This window comes from Amborella trichopoda, chromosome 5 (assembly GCF_054954075.1).
Source record: "Amborella trichopoda isolate Santa Cruz 75 chromosome 5, AtrichopodaSantaCruz75HAP2 v2.0, whole genome shotgun sequence".
In the NCBI taxonomy this organism is placed as follows: Eukaryota; Viridiplantae; Streptophyta; class Magnoliopsida; order Amborellales; family Amborellaceae; genus Amborella; species Amborella trichopoda.
The window spans coordinates 17,690,525-17,708,415 of record NC_142340.1 but is presented as its reverse complement, the minus strand read 5'-3'; the positions used below and the strand labels follow the sequence as shown (position 1 = coordinate 17,708,415).

The window sequence follows — 17,891 nt, the reverse complement described above, 5'->3', positions numbered from 1 at the left end:
CTAAAGAAGGAAACTGAAGAACTTCATAATATTGTTTTTAAAAAAATACCCATATGACTTCCCAAATCTGTTTTCTTCCCCTTTTTTTTATAATAATATAATACTAATATTAATGATGATAATTATACTCCGTAATATATAAAAAATAATAAGTCATCATCAAGCCCAGAAAAAGGACATGGGTTATGTTACGTAGGTAGCCAATGTAAAACTTTCCATAAATCCAGAATCTACGTTATCTGCTTATTTAAGCTAATAATTATATTATAATAATATCAATATTAAATATGATACTATAACCATAGATAATATCATTATTATGAGGAGAGAAAAAGAAAAGGGGGAAGATGCACGGGCCCCAATGCAAACGCTAGCTTTTCCAAAAGCTTACATTTGCTCATTCCATGTTTCTAGCATGAATGAACATATACAGGTTTTGGGGCCTTATGAGAATACGCACAACCTGGATTTGGATTTGTGGGCGAAAAATACATCCAAAAATCCTACCATGTCTTGTATCCTAGATATGCGAAAGCATATTTTGTTGCATATGACAGGACCCATATGACCGATTAGTTTCCTAATTTTGTTTAAAAGTCTAAAAAGATTACTTTCATTTTATTTTATTTGGGGGTAGCTCAATGGGGAAGGGAGCCCCTACCCGTGGTAGAATGGAATGTACAACTTCACACAATGGCACCCGCCTCCTTGACCACCTAGCATTAAGCCCTTCCCTAAGAAAGAAACTACCTACCTAATTTTGCTGCCAGATTAGGAAAGTAGAGACAGCTTGAGTCTCATGCCAAGTAGAGAGAGAGAGAGAGAGAGAGATCAAAATCTCTATAAATACCCATGCAAGCCTATCATGAAATCAATTCAAGTTGAATAATAAAATGTAGGTTTTGAATTATAATGAGAGACTACCTTTAAAGAGAGACTCCACCCTCTAACTCTTATAGTAGAAAGAGTGAATCTATAACTCTAGCCTAGGTTTGGGAGTGGAGTCTCTCCCAAAAGGTTAGAGCCCTATTCTCCTTTAGATAGATAGACTCCCCAAAACTCTAGCTTGTAGATTAGAGGTTCTTCCTACAAACTTGGGACCTTAATTTTTCCCTTCGTGTGGCACATGCCCATTTTAGATAACATACAACTACAATTGTTACTTATTCAAACGCTTCCATAAACCCTAGCCACAGCTCTCCAAATCCCAAGTAAACTAGCTAAAAGCCACCCTAAAATATAACTACCTCTTAAGCTTCCAAACCCAAGTTTAGACTCAAGAATTCCACAACCATTATCGTATCACACTGAGCTGTTATGGTCCAATAAGGTATTCCTACCCTAAAATGCTTAATCCAAACCTTAATTATGCTAAACCCTTCCCATAGCCCTAGTCTAAGTCATACCTCAATTCGGCTTTGATTATCCGCCACTACTCAACCTTGTCGGCCTAATCTTTGGAAAAACCAAAAATCCTTAAGAGCACTCTTTGGGTACGTTCTGATCAAACACCTAATTAGAATTCTCGATGGTACCCAAACCTTTTCTTATACGGCAACCTCACATTTTACACTCATCTAGGAGCCAAGTCCGCTTGATTCTACTTCTACAATAGTAGCAATATTAGCACACGTAGTTGATGCAATTTAGCACAGTTTGATTTCCAAATCTGAAAATTTTCAGTCAAACTTCCAAATATTATTTCCCCAATTGCAACTTGAGGAATTGTTATTTTCTGCCTCGGAGTGTTTGATTGGTCTGTCTAAACTGCAATTGAGAAATCTTCAAATTTTATGATATGTTTGATTATCTTCCATCAAATTAAAATTCTATTTGGTTCGGATATCTGTATGCAATGAAAATTGATAAGATTTCCATTCATTTGCACAAACTATATGCATTTCATACAGACCATCTCTCTCTCTCTCTCTCTCTCTCTCTCTCACACACACACACACACACACACACACACACACACACAACCCACACACTCACACCCCCGCCCCCCCCCCCCAAAAAAAAAGGAAAAACAAAAACAATGATGATCTCATTCCACTTTAGTCCATTCAAGGTGCAAAAAACAAATGTGAGAATCTTAATAAGACTTAAATCTAGAAAATATATCCAAAAGATCCAAAAATATATTAAGTATGAGTTCAAACATTCAAGACAACAAAAAGGACAAGCACTTGATAGCTTAAACGATCATTTAGGAGGATCGACAAAGATCAATGGTACTAATATAAAACCTAATAAAGCACCAATACATGATCCAATAAAAACAAGACATGAACCAATAAACCCAATAAGACCAATATGTGACCCGCATGATAATTCTGAAATATCCACAAGCACTTGATAGGCGTTGGGCATGGATGAGATGGAAACTTTTGGCCTAACTGAAAGTATGGCCTTTGACAGAATAGAATGGAGGAACAAGATTGTGTAGCTGACCCTATATAGTTAGGAGAAGGATCGGATGATGATGATGATGATGGCGACTTGATATGCATTGGGCAGCCCTTGATAGAAACTTTCAAGGGCCTCAAATAACCAGCTCCACTAATAGAACCTGACAGACACCATTCCAATTCCTTTGGAGCTCATTGAAGGCCTCATTCAAAAGGCCTCAAGGCATCGATCATGCTATTAAATTAATTCAGATATGAACATCAAATAACAGAGCTTCTAAAGGGCTGACACATCAATTCACAGCTGAAATACAGAGAGAGAAACATTTAATTTGAAACATGCTTATAAATGGCAATTTGAAGAATTAAGACTTCCATGCTTTCAAGATAGCAGGCTGGATTCTCCCAATGGGCCCTGCAACTGACTCAAACTCCATTTTACCAACACAAGTCCAAGGCCAGAGAGGTGTAAAAACCATAGAATTTGTTGGAGATATAGTAACCACGTCATAAGGATCAGTATTCAACCCTTTTATGAACAACCAGCCAACCAGGGCCAAAAAGCACAAATCTCGCCTTCTCATCTGACTTTGTGAATCTTAAAGCTGATGAACCCAATTCACTTTGGTTGAAACATGCCAGAAAATTGGCTTTTGAGACAAAAGGGAGAAATTTGGAAGAAGAACCAAGATCTTGAGGTCCATTAATCGCAGAAAGAGGACATTTGTAAGGCGAAATGTCAGGGAACCATGGGAAAGAGAAGATAGGGCTTTTGTGGCGAAGCAAGCTGCTTAAGGTCCATTAATGGCAAAAAAAAAACTTGATTTAGGGACAAAGCCATAGAGGTTTGGCTTAGAAGGAAAAAGCTTGAACTCTAGGGAGATTTTGGGAATTGGGATCAAGAACCGAACCCAAAATAGTTGGGATAAGGCTCTAATGATGATGATGATGATGGAGAGAGAGCGACAGAAGGAGCAAATGTGAGGACTTATACAGAAAGAGAGAGAGAGATGGAGCAAATGTGAGAACTTAGACTACAGGCTCACGCTCTTTCCTACCTTAGATGGTCATCCCTGGCAAATGCCATTTGAAATCTTTTATAAAATAAGACTTTAACTTATTTTTCTGAGGATTATAGTTCGGAGTTAATTTGCTAGCCAGAACGTTTTAGGTGGTGGAAATAAAAAATTACGCTAAGCTCATTTGACGGTAGTAAATTTTAAGATGGGATTAATTGCAATTGATGCCAGATATCAAAAAGGCCCTTAGTCATATCGATCTTTTTTACTAACCAAAAAATAATTAAGTGATAATTTGTATTCAAATCTTAATAGTTCTGTGCAATTCTAACATTTTCTAAAAGTGTCACAAAACTAAAAAGAAATTTTGAGGTGCCAAAACCTTCAAAATATAAGAAACACTTTTCTCGAAAACACAAGCAAAACAAGGTGTTCAAGCAACACTAAGGAAAACAGGTATCCTCTCCTAATTCATTTCCCCCCAACTATCAAGGTAAGATACCCTGGTGGAAACAAGTTTTATCTCACACTAACTTATTATCCATATAATTTTCAAAGGTAAGAGGTTTGGTCCATATTCCTCAAGGTTTCAAACCCATCAATCAAATGAAAAAAAATTCTAACAAAAGTATGACAGACCACTTTCGTTCAAACAAATTAAAATTTAATGGGACACATGAAAGAAAATAAGATAGAGATTATGCATGAGTAGTGGAGAGTGGCTGAATCTGCAATGGATCGTCCAAGGCTACTCATTGTGTGCTTGGACTTCCTTATATTCTTAATAATACGTAGATGCCCATGGCAATACGAAATATTACACATGGGTACAAAATAAATATGTCCCCAAACATCATATCCTTAATACACCCCTTCAATTGTACATCGGCAACAATCATGGACAGCTTGCCCTTTAAAAGTCTATGCTCTGCTTGGTCAATCCTTCTCTAACATGTTTGCTACCTGCCTATCCATCGGTCTCAACACACTTGGCAACTATTTCTTTGACTTCAATTTTCTCTCTTACAACGTGTTGATCTATCTGAATTGTTCGGTCTTTCCATGAGCACTAGATTCATGAAAATGGTTCTAGCACTTTGGTATCACAGTAGAAAAAACTACTGCCCATGATTGGCAAGTTTGAAAAATAATTTGTTAGTTAAAATTATCAATAATTAATATACCATGGGTATTTGGAAACTCTATAAATGCCGACAAACTCTCGTTTAGATCATTCCTAGAAAAGTACTCAACCTTGATTCCAATACTTGTGGAGAACAATGATAAAGGCACTCAATACATCGATTCTAATGCTAGGGTGGGGCCACAAAGACACCAATTCCAATAATGGGAGAGCATTGGGTAAGCGTACTCAATATATGGAATCCAATACTACAGAATTCTTCCTTATACATAATTTAAAACCATAAATCTTTTGCCTTTTCGAATCGTTTCTTGATAATTTCTAACCTGGTTCCAAATGGTCTGGAGTGTGATAACGTAAGTTAGGAATTTCGATTCCAAGTTGAAGGGACTATAACTCCAACAAGCTAAGAATATCAATTCCTTAGGGATCGGAGTGTGATTCTTAAATGGTAGGAATCATGCTTCATGTGATATGTATTGCATGGATGGAAATTCCGACTATAGGAATCTTCTGGCCACCCGCAATTCCGCGATTCTGATTTTCAAAACGATTCATAATAACAGTCATTTCCAACAACTATAAGCCCTCTTACATTCTTCACTAACACTTCATAGGATCTGGGCCTATGCTCTTTCAAAATTTCTATTAAGAAAACTTGATGTTCAACAAAAGGATATTCATAACTTACCTACCTTTCTATTGGATGTCAAGTGCAGGCTGATCACAAGTTCATTGATCCCCAACATCTAAATACTGCAAGATACTACATTCTTGATTTTATCATTCTTGAGTGTTAAAGAATGTGTCAGGCTCCCCCCCATTCGTCTCTACTTCTCGATGCACAATCCCATACGTAGGATGTCTTCCATGGGCCGCGCTCCCTTTTCTTTGTACTTTGATAGACTATCAACTCGTTGTTATACTTGTCATGTGTTGTACTTCGATCTTTCTCTGATGATTGTACTTCGATCTTTCTCTGATGAACAACTTCAGCAAGATAGTGGTTAATCATGTGACAAGCTCAAAGCACATTTGTTAGCAAAACTACACAAGGATGAATCAATTTTAGGCACTTGGCAGACGACTTGAATATCTTCTCCATCAAATTTTGAAAGTTTCGGAGAAGAAATTGAGTTCTCTTCAAAGGGCATATGTTGTGAAATCAAAATTTCCTAAGTTCTTGGGCAGTAGTGGTGATATCCGTTATGCATATTGCGATAGTCCATGAATACAAACATTTCAACTTTTGGCATCAATTTATCCCTTTGACTTCAATCTACATGAACATAACCATAGCATCCAAAAACCCGTAGTCTACTATAACCCAGGTGTCTTTGATGAAGAAAAAAGAATGGTGACTTTCCATTAGTTCCAGGGAAGGCAAGCAATTAGTAACATATACCGTATTAAGGAAAGCCTCACTCGACATAGATCTGGGAACTCTACTAGCATGCATCATAAATAGGGCTGCCTCTCTTATAGGTCTATGCCTTCCATGGTCTCTAGTAGTAATTTTGGAGTTGTAAGACTCCATATTTAAAACATCACGAACACATTCTTTCAATTTACAATGATAATTCTTAAACAAAGCCATGTTGCAAGAAGTGAGGGCAAAGCTCATTCAAGTCAGATGTAGATGGTCTAGACATGATCAATGTGACGAACATGACATATTTTCACATAATCCTCCAAGCAGGTAGAGTATCTTATTATCATCGCTGACCTCATCACCAACGACAGATGATTGATCACACTTTAATAAAGTACTCAGTAATAGAACAACTCTCTCTTGCATTGCTAGAGTTGACAGCGGATATGCATCAAGCTCGCCTTAGATGACTGAGAGTAAAGCTTACAAAGGAGATCCCACAACTCTTTGGTCGAGCGAACACCTATCACTTGGAATACAATGTCTTGGAAGCAATGAAATTGATCGAGTCTATTAATGACCAGTCTCTGGCATATCAGTTTCTCACCGTCAGGGTTAGAGACTAGTTTCATCTTGTTTACACCAACTACCAGAACAATCTATTTCTCAATGAATTTTGGAGGAAACAAGTTCCATCAAGATATCCCATTAGTCTTAGCCCATGTAGAATTAGAACAGTTTGATTTTTCCACATTATGAAGTTGGTAAGAGTCCAAAATTAATAGAGACCATATTAGGGATCAAGTTAGGTGTCAAAAGAAAGTTTGTAGATGAGGAAGCCATGTCATGATGAAAGAAGAGAAATTAGGGTTCACAAAGTTGGGAGAACTTGAAGTTCGAAATTTTAATCAGGGTTTGTCGAAAAAAAAAAAAGGAGAAACATTATTCAATTTTTCCCATCTAGTGAACAAATACAAGTCAAAAAAAATGAACTCGATAAAATAGAAATCTGGAACCTCCTTTGAAAGAAAATTTGAAGGCAATAAAAAGGTACTGATGGAAGTGCAGATAACAAGGCGAACAAGTCATTCCTCAGTAATTGTAAGGGAACTCTCTCTCTCTCTCTCTCTCTCTCTCTCTCTCTCTCTCTCTCTCTATCTATCTCTCTCTCTCTCCCCCTCCCTCTCTCTCTCTCTCTCTCTCTCTCTCTCTCTCTCTCTCTCAACTTTATATCTATCCGACTGCATAGAGAGAGATGGAAAAAACCAATAAAAAGAACAAGAAGGAGTGAGAGAGGCGAAACATAAATTTGGAGCAAACAAAATAACATTTTAATTGAAGCAGATGAAAACTAACTTCAGTTGACTTAATTGGAGCAGAAGAAAGCAAATTTGGGGACAAAGTGAATAAAGAAAAAAAACCTTGTGTTTCCGAGCAAATTCCTCCAATTGGGATCGGAAAGTGGAGAGCTGCTCCTTCATAAGATCGGTTCTGATTTTAGCAACATTTTCCCCGAGCAATCGATATTGATCCTTAAAAATATCCATCAGAAAAAATTGTCAAAAAATGCTGAAATCTAAACATCAGAGAGAGACTTTAAAACAGAAAGAAAGAAAATATGAAAAGGAGGAGAGGAGAGAAAATAAATATATAAAGAGTTACCCTAGCAGCTGCTGCTGTTTGTAGACCAGAGATGCCTGGCCTCCGGCGCATCCTTGTGGGCTTACGACGTTGGTAGAGGAGGTATAGGCACTAAGAACATAAAAATCTCAGCATAAGAGAGGTAGAAAGGCACTAAGAAGAATAATTTTACAGACTTGGTAACGAGGAAATAAGGTATTATTTATAACGGACTAAGAAAACTAAAGTGCATGCAAAGTCTCTCTCTCCAGTTTTTACTGCAATTTACCATTGCTAAACATAGATTAGAGCATATCATATTCTCACAGCTTTTATTACAATTTATAACAGGCAAAGAACATATGAGAATCCCACAGGAGCAGTGTCTGAAGACCTAGTCGAGTCCACTTGGACTCGGCAAAGTTACTTACTAGGGCAGGTTGTTAAGGTGAGTTCTAAGTACACACTCGGGTCAATGGGAATATGTATAGTACTTGGGCGAGTACTATACTCACCAGAGTACTATGAACTCAGTCGAGACTCGCACAAGTTCTAGAGTACTCGGGCAAGTCTGTATAGTCCACACCTGAGTATTATTACAGAGAAGAAAGGAAAAAAGGGATGTGAGAAATCCCCCTTTTTCATCTCTCTCTCTATCTCTTTCTTCTACAAGCCACTCTCTCTCCTATCTCAACCTTAGTCCCACGAAGCTTCTGTAACTCTCTTCAAACCTCTTCTTTGCAACCTTCTCTCTCAGTCTTCTCTATTTTTCAACTCTACTCTCTCTTACCCTATTTCCCAGCCCTAGCTTCACGAATAGCTTAAAGCTTTCTCTATCAAACCCTAATCTTGTGAATCTCGCTCTCTCATAGGCCTAATTTCTAGATAAACCGAGGCATTCAAAAAATGTGTATAAATGAGGAGGCAGGTGTATCAGAATGATCAGATCAAGAAGGTGTAAATCTCTCTCCACCAACAAAGCCCCTCTCTCTCTCTCTCTCTCTCTCTCTCTCTCTCCCCCCCCCCCCCCCCGCCCCCCCGCCCATACCGCCCTTCACAAATGCTCTCTCACTCCATCTTTCCAAATTTTATTTCCCTTTTTCAGTTTTTTCTGGCTTTTGTCCTTGTATTCTTTTCTTCTTTTTTGCTTTTTAAAGGCATTTTCATGCTTGTACAGTACTCGAGCGAGTCCACTTGGACTTACCCAAGTTACTAAACTCAAGTGAGGCCAGAGCCGAGTATTTCAACAATGTCCAGTATTACATTGTGCATTTACTCCCTTGCGCAAAACACCTTGTTAGGAAGTTTTTCTCCATCTGAAATTTTGGAATCCACTTTATGATCACCAGAGTAATTTCAAGGAAAAGTCTCAAAGTGATTTTTCGAAGGGATTGTATACAATAAGACCATATTTCTTTGGTACAAGAACCGAAGAAAGCAACAATCACCTATAGCCATCAGATGTCAAATCTGAAAGCTTGGATGTGTCACAAATTTCAAACAAAATAGTTCGAACCTAGAACCTGGTTAATGGATAAATGCAGCTATCTAATTCCCCATCCAATGGTGAAGATTAATTGTGACCACCATGTGCCAAAAATAAATGATCTTATATATACTTTTTCATTTCCATTTTCTAAACACTTAGACCCAACCGTCTAAAAAAACATCAACGTCATTATATTTTCATGCAATAAAAAGGGCCTTAGATATTTTTAGATTGGGAAAGGTTGTGGAGGTTACATCCCTAGAACTTTGGGGTCCGAACAATACTCCTACACAGAGTTTTACCCAAGAGAGTGAGTGCATCATATGCTCCTGCCAAAGCATATAATCATTTGGGCAACAGAGATTCCTTCCATCTTAAGAAGGAAATTGTACGCGTCAAATGCACTTGAACATTAAATGCATTAAGTATCAAAGGATATAAAATTAACTTCAAATACAAGAAATCACCAAATAAATGTAGATAACACAATGATGGGATTCATGATATCTCAAGTTAATCCTTCAAAAAAGCCTCTTACCAATGTCATAAAATTAAATTAGTCAAATAAATGTAGATAACACAATGACAGGATTCATGAAATCTCAAGTTAATCCTTCAAAAAAGCCTCCTATCAATGTCATCAAATTAAATTTGTCAAATACGATTTTTAAAGCTCAAAAATATCAATACATACTTAAGCAAAAGCAACAAGATTAGAATTCCCAATATCATAAAATGTAATACAAAATATTTCAGAAAAAATAATTACTAATCAGTTAAAATTATACAACATTATTACCATAAAAAATTACACAACATAATCAACCTAAGATATTAATAAAAAATCACTGGAATTAAATACCTCTTCAGTTTCCTCCAATGCCCCAACATGTGTTTCCCTAACCACACTTCTCCCAACTTTTTCAGTTTTTTGAATTCTAAAAAATTTGTTGTTTGCTAAAGCTATGTGGAGAGAACAACTTGAAAGGGTTTTACAACACAAAAAAATGAAGGCTTATCACGATAAAAGAAAGCATTTCCAATGTTCTATCATTGTGAAAGCATGTCATTCTGTAGATCACTCAGCCTCTTTCCTTAAATGTGCATGGGGTCTGGGTTCAAGGTGGGCGACAGGAGTGAGGTCGGGGAGGGGAATGAGGACATGGCCTGAAGGTAAGAGAGAGAAGGGGGACAAGCTAACTTACATGTCCAGGTCTGGGGAAGGTTTCGGCCTTTCACAGGTGGGCAAGTGTTTGTTCATCATTTAGAATGACCGTATTCTGAGTGGGTCCTTGACTCGAAGTGGCTGTCTAACTCCTCTTTCTGTTGTCCCTGCCATGTGTGTGTCTGCGTCTCCTGGCTACCCTAGTATGACCATCCTAGTCCCTAGTCACTGCAGGCCCAAGTTCGTGGTCATGGATTATGGAGGGCCGTCTATCTTGATTCCACACCAAGCTTTACGGTTACATTTCTGGAATCGCCTCGCATATACATGTAACCTTGTGGCACGATGAAAACGAAGTTTGGAATCATAACCATGGCCGTGGTATGATGAGCAGAGAGATTCCAATGCACAGAAATGAAACCTCCAAAGTGGTCGCCTATTTGCTTGAAGGTATATTGGCCACTTAGCTGCACCAATATTAGCTGACCCCAAATAGTTGGGATAAGGCTCGGATGATGATGATAGGTGCACCAGTATTCTATGGCATAGATCCGCGCACTGTCTTTTCCAAAGGAACCAAAGGACTTGGACGAGGGTTGGAGATGTAATTTGTTCCTTTCAAGGACATTTAATTGTACAACAAAGCTTTCTGTACATTGTCATCGAGGAGGAGAAGAGAAGGTATTTCCCAAAGTGACTGCCCTGCATACACTATATTGTTCCAGGAAACTACCAGCAACCATTTTTTGATACATTCTAGGTCGTGTCTAAGAGCATAGAAAGTAGAAATGAAGGCCTGCTGCAAAGCGTTGAGCTTTTCTGGAATGGAGTAGTGTTTAAGGTCGAGGGCATTGTTTTGCAAGTCCCTGGGAGTGTTCATACTTATATCCATCTATGGCATGGAATCCAGGCTTAAGGAAAGGTAGTTTAATGCAATGTTTTATGGACCATGTGTTTTCTTTTTTGGTTTGGAGGGCTATTTGAGAGGTATAATTCATGTTAGGTGGAAGTATGAAGGGGAGAGGCTGCGAGACATGAGTGTTTTGGGTTGGTCTAGTGAGGTAGTCGTAATTGTGGTAGAAAGGTGGTAGGTGTGGTTTTGAATACTTATAATTGCTTACAGGCATTATCTCACATGGACCTAAATTGGTCTTAGTTCTTGGGGTAGCAGAGGTAGCAGAGGTGAAATGAAATTGGCAAATGCAGAGGTAGCAAAGGATTTACAACAATCTGGGAGTAACAGTCTCCCCCTGCTCTGGGGGGCAAGCGGGAAGAAGAAAGGAAAGGTAGAGAGGGCTTTGATCAAGGGGGGGACTGTAAACCATGGGAAGATGGATGCGGAATATATGGATGGAGTATCTTGGACACCATGGAAGACAGCAACACCTTTGCAAAACTCTTGCACCTTTACTTCTCCCATTTTTACATTGTTTCATAGACTTGGTTCATGCAAATCTCGTGTCTAATGCTCGTATTAAGAATACACATTTGAGGTATCGTTAAGCTTTTTCCAAAAATAAAATGAAATTTGCCAGTGTTATTAGAATTGGACAGGCTATCAAACCAGCTAGAGGTCTTGCTCAATCAAAACCGATCTGGCTACCACTAAAACCAATTGGACCTAACTTTAAAAAAATTAAACAAATTAAGAAGAGTGGTTTAAAAATATAAAATATATAACGAAAGAAGTTAGCTAACCTTGATAGCAGGTCCAACAAGTCCAAAGCAAGCAAACAAGCTGGCTAGTTGAACTGCATCAGGTTGTGGAGAGGTGACTGGCCTAGGGATACATTTGGGTTGTTTGTGGCTTTATGCCTAAGACATATAAGTTTGATTGTTTGAACTACACACTGGCCCAAATTGTAAGCCCGGCTTCATCAAGTGACTAGCTATAGGTTGGTTTGGTACCTTACAGTTGAGGGTAATGATTAGAAACTAGTTGAATCTATAGAACTATGGGCTGACCCTGGGGGACAAATAGGTTTTACTGTATCAGTTGCGGATCATAGATGGGGACCACCTAGGGAAGGATTGGTTGGGCCTAGTAAATACCTAATTGAGCTACGATGGTGGGCTGAGCAAAGAAAGATGGACATGGCTAAAGGAATAGCCAGAGAAGACAGAGGAACATGGGTTTGCAGAAGCTGCACCTAACCTCCCATTGCTTGTTTTAGGATGGACTGGACCACTGGGTCACTACTAGCATGCCGGATTAGCTAGTAGTTGGGCTACCACCAACTAGAAACAGCTCCTAAGTAACAAGGCAAGACGCTTTTTAAAACACTGCCCATGTGTTACTAAATGTACAGTTTCCCATAAATCAAAAAAATACTAAAACAACTTTTGGTTAATCTGGAAGGGGTTAAAAGGGGACTTGAACTCCAATTGGCAATCAATTCACTTCTAACCAAAAGATGTCTCCCAAAAATGGAATTTTATGTTTAGGTTTGCAATCTAGCTCTTGGATCACTAAAACACTATGGAAGAGTCACTCGTAGCTAGAACAAGAAGTACGGAGGAAAAGAATTTCCAGAATTGGATCACCCCAGGAATAATTGAGAATTTTTCTTTCAAGAGGAAGAATGCTACACTAGCACAAGATGCTTTCTCTGGACCCCAATCTTAGAACCTTCTTTTCCTTTAAAGGGAATATTTGACCGTATTAACTAAAGTAAAATAAGAACATTCTTCAAAAAATGGCTGTCAACAGGTTGAAATCTGCATACAGAAATTGATTTCTGTGCACCCAACATAAATACAAGTGATCCTCTATCAAAAATGCCCATAGAGGCTCCTGTACAAGAGACAGAGGCGCAAATGAGGGGTTGATCATGAGGAGGTGATGACAGGGTAGAGAGAAGCGACAAAGAGTATTTTCCTGGGATGGAGGGAGGTAAGGAGGAGAATACGGCATAGAGGGGAACAGAAGAGAAGAGGAAGGGGGAGATGAGAGAGGTGCAGAGTACCCACATGTCCGGAGCTCAATACAAAAGGTAAAGCCCGCACAAAAGGAGGAAAGACGAAGTGGGGAGAGGAGGGGAAGCGAAAAGAAACAGAATAAAGAGCCAGGTATAGGAGAAAAAGTAGTAAGAAGAATAGAGAGAGTCCTATCATAACCACTAGACAACTTTGGTCAAAAGTTACATCCAGTCTTAGAACCATTTTTACTTTAAAATCAATAAAACATGGATCTTACATGTGTAATTTATTCTGAAGTATGCACATTTGTCCCATATGTAACATTCATTTGTAAGTGATTCAGTCCTTTATTTCTTTGAAACCATGTAAGTTCTGGACCAGATTCTCAACAAATGAAGGGAATGAATCACTAATAAACAAATGTACATATGAAACAAATGATTAAAAAGCGCTATATTGTAAGTATACAGAAACAAAGATCACATAAATATCACAACATTTAGCCTCCCATTTACCCATTGATCCCTTTGTATGGTGCTTGTGGGAGGACCATTATTGCATCCTAATTTGAAGTTTGAAGGTCAGAAATGTAGCTTTACTCCTAAGCAGAAAGATCACCCTTACTAACACTACTCAGCAAATGCCATCCCTATGGTCTTTGCAAAAGGTGTCAAAAAGTTGTTAGGAGATTCAGATTACTGAAATGGACATCCTTCAAAATGGGATGGCCAAGTAAAGCTCTCCCCCAGGTCGGCGAGGCACACAAGTTTAGGAACTAGGAATTAAGATGGTCTCCAAAAAAAGGAACTGTTATCAATGTTCCATTATTATAAAGTAATAGAATTAATTGTACAGGGAGAACTTGAAAGAGAATCAAGGTTGAATATAATACACGAAAAAGAAGGCCATTCACCTGCAGATCACCATGACAGGACGGATTTTAGAAGTGGGAAATTCACTGAATAACATGATATGACAAATACTTTGCTATTCATATTAAGGGATTAGGTCCGTTACAAGGGATGAAAATAGAAATAAATTGTGGAGTGACAAGTGAGGTAGGCATGAAGTGTTGAGGAATGATTCCCTCAAATGGTAAATGCTGCCAAAATCAGAGGCCAGAACATGTGGTAGTGAGGTCCTGGAGGCATCTTTAGAGATAATCAAGGATATAACAAACTATCTCAGTCCGGATGCATGGGCATTGTTGACTCAACAACAGCAGAAACTATTGCCCAGCTCAAAGGATGGAAATTCGCAAGGAATTGAGAGTGACTTCCAACCGGATACATTGGCCATGTCCAAATTAGTCTGGAATTGAGAGTGACTACCAAGAAAGATAGGCTGGAATACCTTATGCCGAAATCGAAAGCCTTTCTTTTTTATGGCACCTAAGGCCTCAAACTTACTGAGGTGTAGACGCCCTCCTTGAGAGATCAGTTTTCCAAGGCTAGAAATTCAAGAGGCATAACTGTGCAAGGCAAAGAAACAAGATACCCACCTTTTTGCAGGGCCCTGCAGTAAATTGGTGCAGAGTGGAAGTCACTCTCAGTATACCCCTAACATAATTTCTCTTTGGGTTGGAAGTTGCCACCAAGGAATTTTGAAGAAAGGATAGCCTTCTAGTTCTGGATTTGGGCTTAGCCAAACCTTTGCTCTCTGGTCTCTATATGTGATCCTGAGTGTTTGTTAGAGATCAAGTTTTGAATGAAACCATGGGTTTGGTAGGGAAGAGGTGGGAGTTTCGTTTAGTTCGGTGAAGATTTGCCCGGAGCAAAAGTTTTTCTCGAAGGGATTGCAAAGAGTTTTTGGACGTCTGACAGAGGATATTTTTGGCTGTAATGGAAGCAAATGAGGCAAAGCTTACTGGGGCATTAGGTTTTGAGGGGTTAATCAAATGCATGTAGTTATGGTAGAAGGGTGGTAGGTCAAGGTGGCAACATTGAGAGTGGGTTTCAAAGGATGGCTTACGGATGCATTAACTGGTGTTAATATTGGTGGTATCAGGTCAGCAAAAGGATTGGCGCGAGTATAAAGTAATCGAAGGGCAGGAACATGGCTCAGGAGGACTTAATTCATACTGCACATGAAGTCGGGCAATTTTGGAGATGAAGATCGGAGAGTTTTTCGATCCTCAGGATAATGGTGCCTTATTATTTCTAGTTTTAGCTAGTCTCGCAGCAACATGGGCTACAGGGCCAAAAAAGGTAACAAAGTCAGATTTGGTTTGGCTCATGGTTTGGGAAATTCCACCTTTCAGGATCGTAACCTTGACCTCTTTCTTGTTGTTGCCAAACAGAATATTATCATTGCACTGTCTTTCAAAACCCTTGGAGACTCGCATGTATGTAGCCCAAACTTTAGAGGAGGAGCATTCATCTTTTAACCTTTATGAAATGCTGCTGCCTGAGGAAAGACAAGCAGATGAAGACCAAGCCCTCTAACTCATGCTTGTCCCTTGGTGTGCTCATCGGTGAGTTCACTGTCTGTAAGCGTGAGAACCATTTCTCCCTCAGCAGGTGAGGGTCGAGCAAAGCGAGACACTCTAACATACTGGACGGTCGAAGACGAGGCAGACCTCTTTCTTCTACAAGCAAGGAAATACCAGGATCCCAGGCACTACCAGCTCTCATACAACAAACTCCATACCACGAGACCAATGTTCAAAAATTCGGCTGCCAAGCCACCTAGATGGAAAAATTTTAAAAGCGCCTAGACGTTAGTTAGGCAGGACTACTAGGCGGCCTGCGTCTAGACACCCACCTAGGCGGGCAAGGCGCTGCCTAGGTGCTACAGTCAAGGCAGCCGCCTAGGTGCTACAGTGTAGGTGGCCGCCTAGGCGCCACCTCAAGACAGTTTGGAAAAAGGCAGAAAAAACCGTCATTGAGGGTCAAAATTTGTCATCTTCCCCCCTAAAAAGGGGGCAAAGGATTTTGGAGGATATTCTAAACCCTCAAAACCAAAACCGTATAGACGAGGTTTGCACCGACAACGATTTGATTTAAATATTTTTAAAGTGTTATCATATATGAATGAGGGTTTTGATTTGAATTTTTTATAACGTATTATGTTGTGAATCATTTGTTTTTTCTTTTACTTCTTTTTTCTTTTATGATATATTTACATGTTTGCAGTTGCAAGATTGAATTTTTTGTGATTAATTGAATTTTTCCTCATTTGGACGATGAAATTGGGCATATATCGTATTCTTATATGAATAATTGATTCCTTTTTTGTACAATGTGTGATGTTTTGATATTCTATTATTTTTGTTTTACGTTATTTGATAAACTAATAAATATGAAACTAACATCTTATATATTCGTTTAACTCTTCCTGTAAAACTAATTGTTATTGTTTTAAAACTAACATCTTAGTGATGTTATATATCTTAATTATGTGATATCTTATTGAGTTAAGTCTTGCTGTAAATTGTTAAACTCACATCTTATATATTCATTTAAAACTCATATCGAGCTTCTTATGCTTTTTATATCTTCATTTAAAACTTAAATCGAGTTTTTTATGTTTTTCTTAATAGTTAATTCTTTAATCTTGTGTATTTTACAGGTACGTTAATTAGGTGATTTTGATTCACATTGATGCTCAATCACTTATTATTTAATTGAGGATAATGACTTCTAGAGCATCAAGTAGGCCAAGTGATCCACGTTGGAAGGAAGTATGAAACTTGTCCACATCCCCTTGACAAGAATAGGGTAGAGTGCAAGTTTTGTAAAAAATCATATAATGCCGGCATCAACAGATTAAAGAAGCATTTAGTCGGCATTAGAGGGGATGTGGCTGCATGCACTCTAGTGCCTACTGAGGTCAGAGGAGAGATGCTAGAGCACTTGAAGGGGGTGAAAAACACGAAACAGGAGGTGAGAATAAGACAAGATGAACATGTAAGGAGTGTCGAAGTTTTGGGAGTTCGAGGAGAAGAAGAAGACTTCTATACTGAGGTTGGTTCTTCAACTAGGCCAAAAAACAAGAGGGCCATGGATGCTTTCTTCCCCCACCCTGATCATGAGGTACTACCACGAGAAAACGGTCAAACAAGCCTAGAGACACATTTTAAGAAAGAAGATACAGATAAGGTGATCCAATATGTGGGGAGGTGATTGTTCCAAATAGGCATTTCTTTTAATGCCACTAACTTAAGTAGCTTCTAGACTATGTTGGTAGCAATGGGCCAATTTGGGGGGCTAGGGTTGAAGGCTGCATCTGCTTATGAGCTTAAAGGGACAATAATCACGAAAGAAGTAGAGATAAACAATAATTATTTAAGGACCCACAGAGATACGTAGGGTGTATATGGTTGCAAAGATATGACGGATGGTTGGAGTGATAAGAGGCACAAAAGCATCATGAATTTGATAGTGAATTGTTCGTTAGAGACACTGTTCATGAGGTCTATCGATGGTTCACACAAGTCCCAAGATGCAGTGTTCATTTTTAATTTGGTTGGCTAGTGTATATAGGAGATAGGGGAGGCTAAAGTGGTCCAACTTGTGACCGATATGTATTCAGCTAATATGGCGGCCACTAGGTCCTTGATGGATAAGAGGCCAGGTATTTTCTGGTCCCCTTGTGCAGCACAAGGCATAGACATCATGCTTGAGGCCATTGTTAAGAAGAAGAAGTTCATGTCCAACAGGCAAGGAAAGTCACAATTTATTTATACAGTCACACTCAATTATACACTATAGTATTATACTATGTTTATGGCATTATGCTTATTTAGTTATT

The 17,891-nt window shown here is 38.7% G+C and overlaps 1 protein-coding gene across 5 annotated transcripts in view; it reads right to left on the bottom strand.

Annotated features, from left to right (window-relative positions):
- Positions 1 to 17,891, bottom strand: part of VPS22 (EAP30/Vps36 family protein) — a 38,271-nt gene that overhangs the window by 11,421 nt on the left and 8,959 nt on the right. For 3 of the 5 annotated variants that reach the window (XM_088867594.1, XM_006858267.4, XM_088867600.1), the window contains 2 exons: positions 7,609 to 7,698; positions 7,368 to 7,478 (listed from right to left, as the gene is read on the bottom strand). In XM_088867594.1, the coding sequence (XP_088723720.1) occupies positions 7,368 to 7,478; positions 7,609 to 7,659 (162 nt within the window). In that variant the 5' untranslated portion in view covers positions 7,660 to 7,698. Of the gene's footprint in view, positions 1 to 7,367; positions 7,483 to 7,608; positions 7,699 to 17,891 lie in introns of those variants that run through there. The other 2 variants (XM_088867595.1, XM_088867597.1) reach the window with 2 other exon arrangements.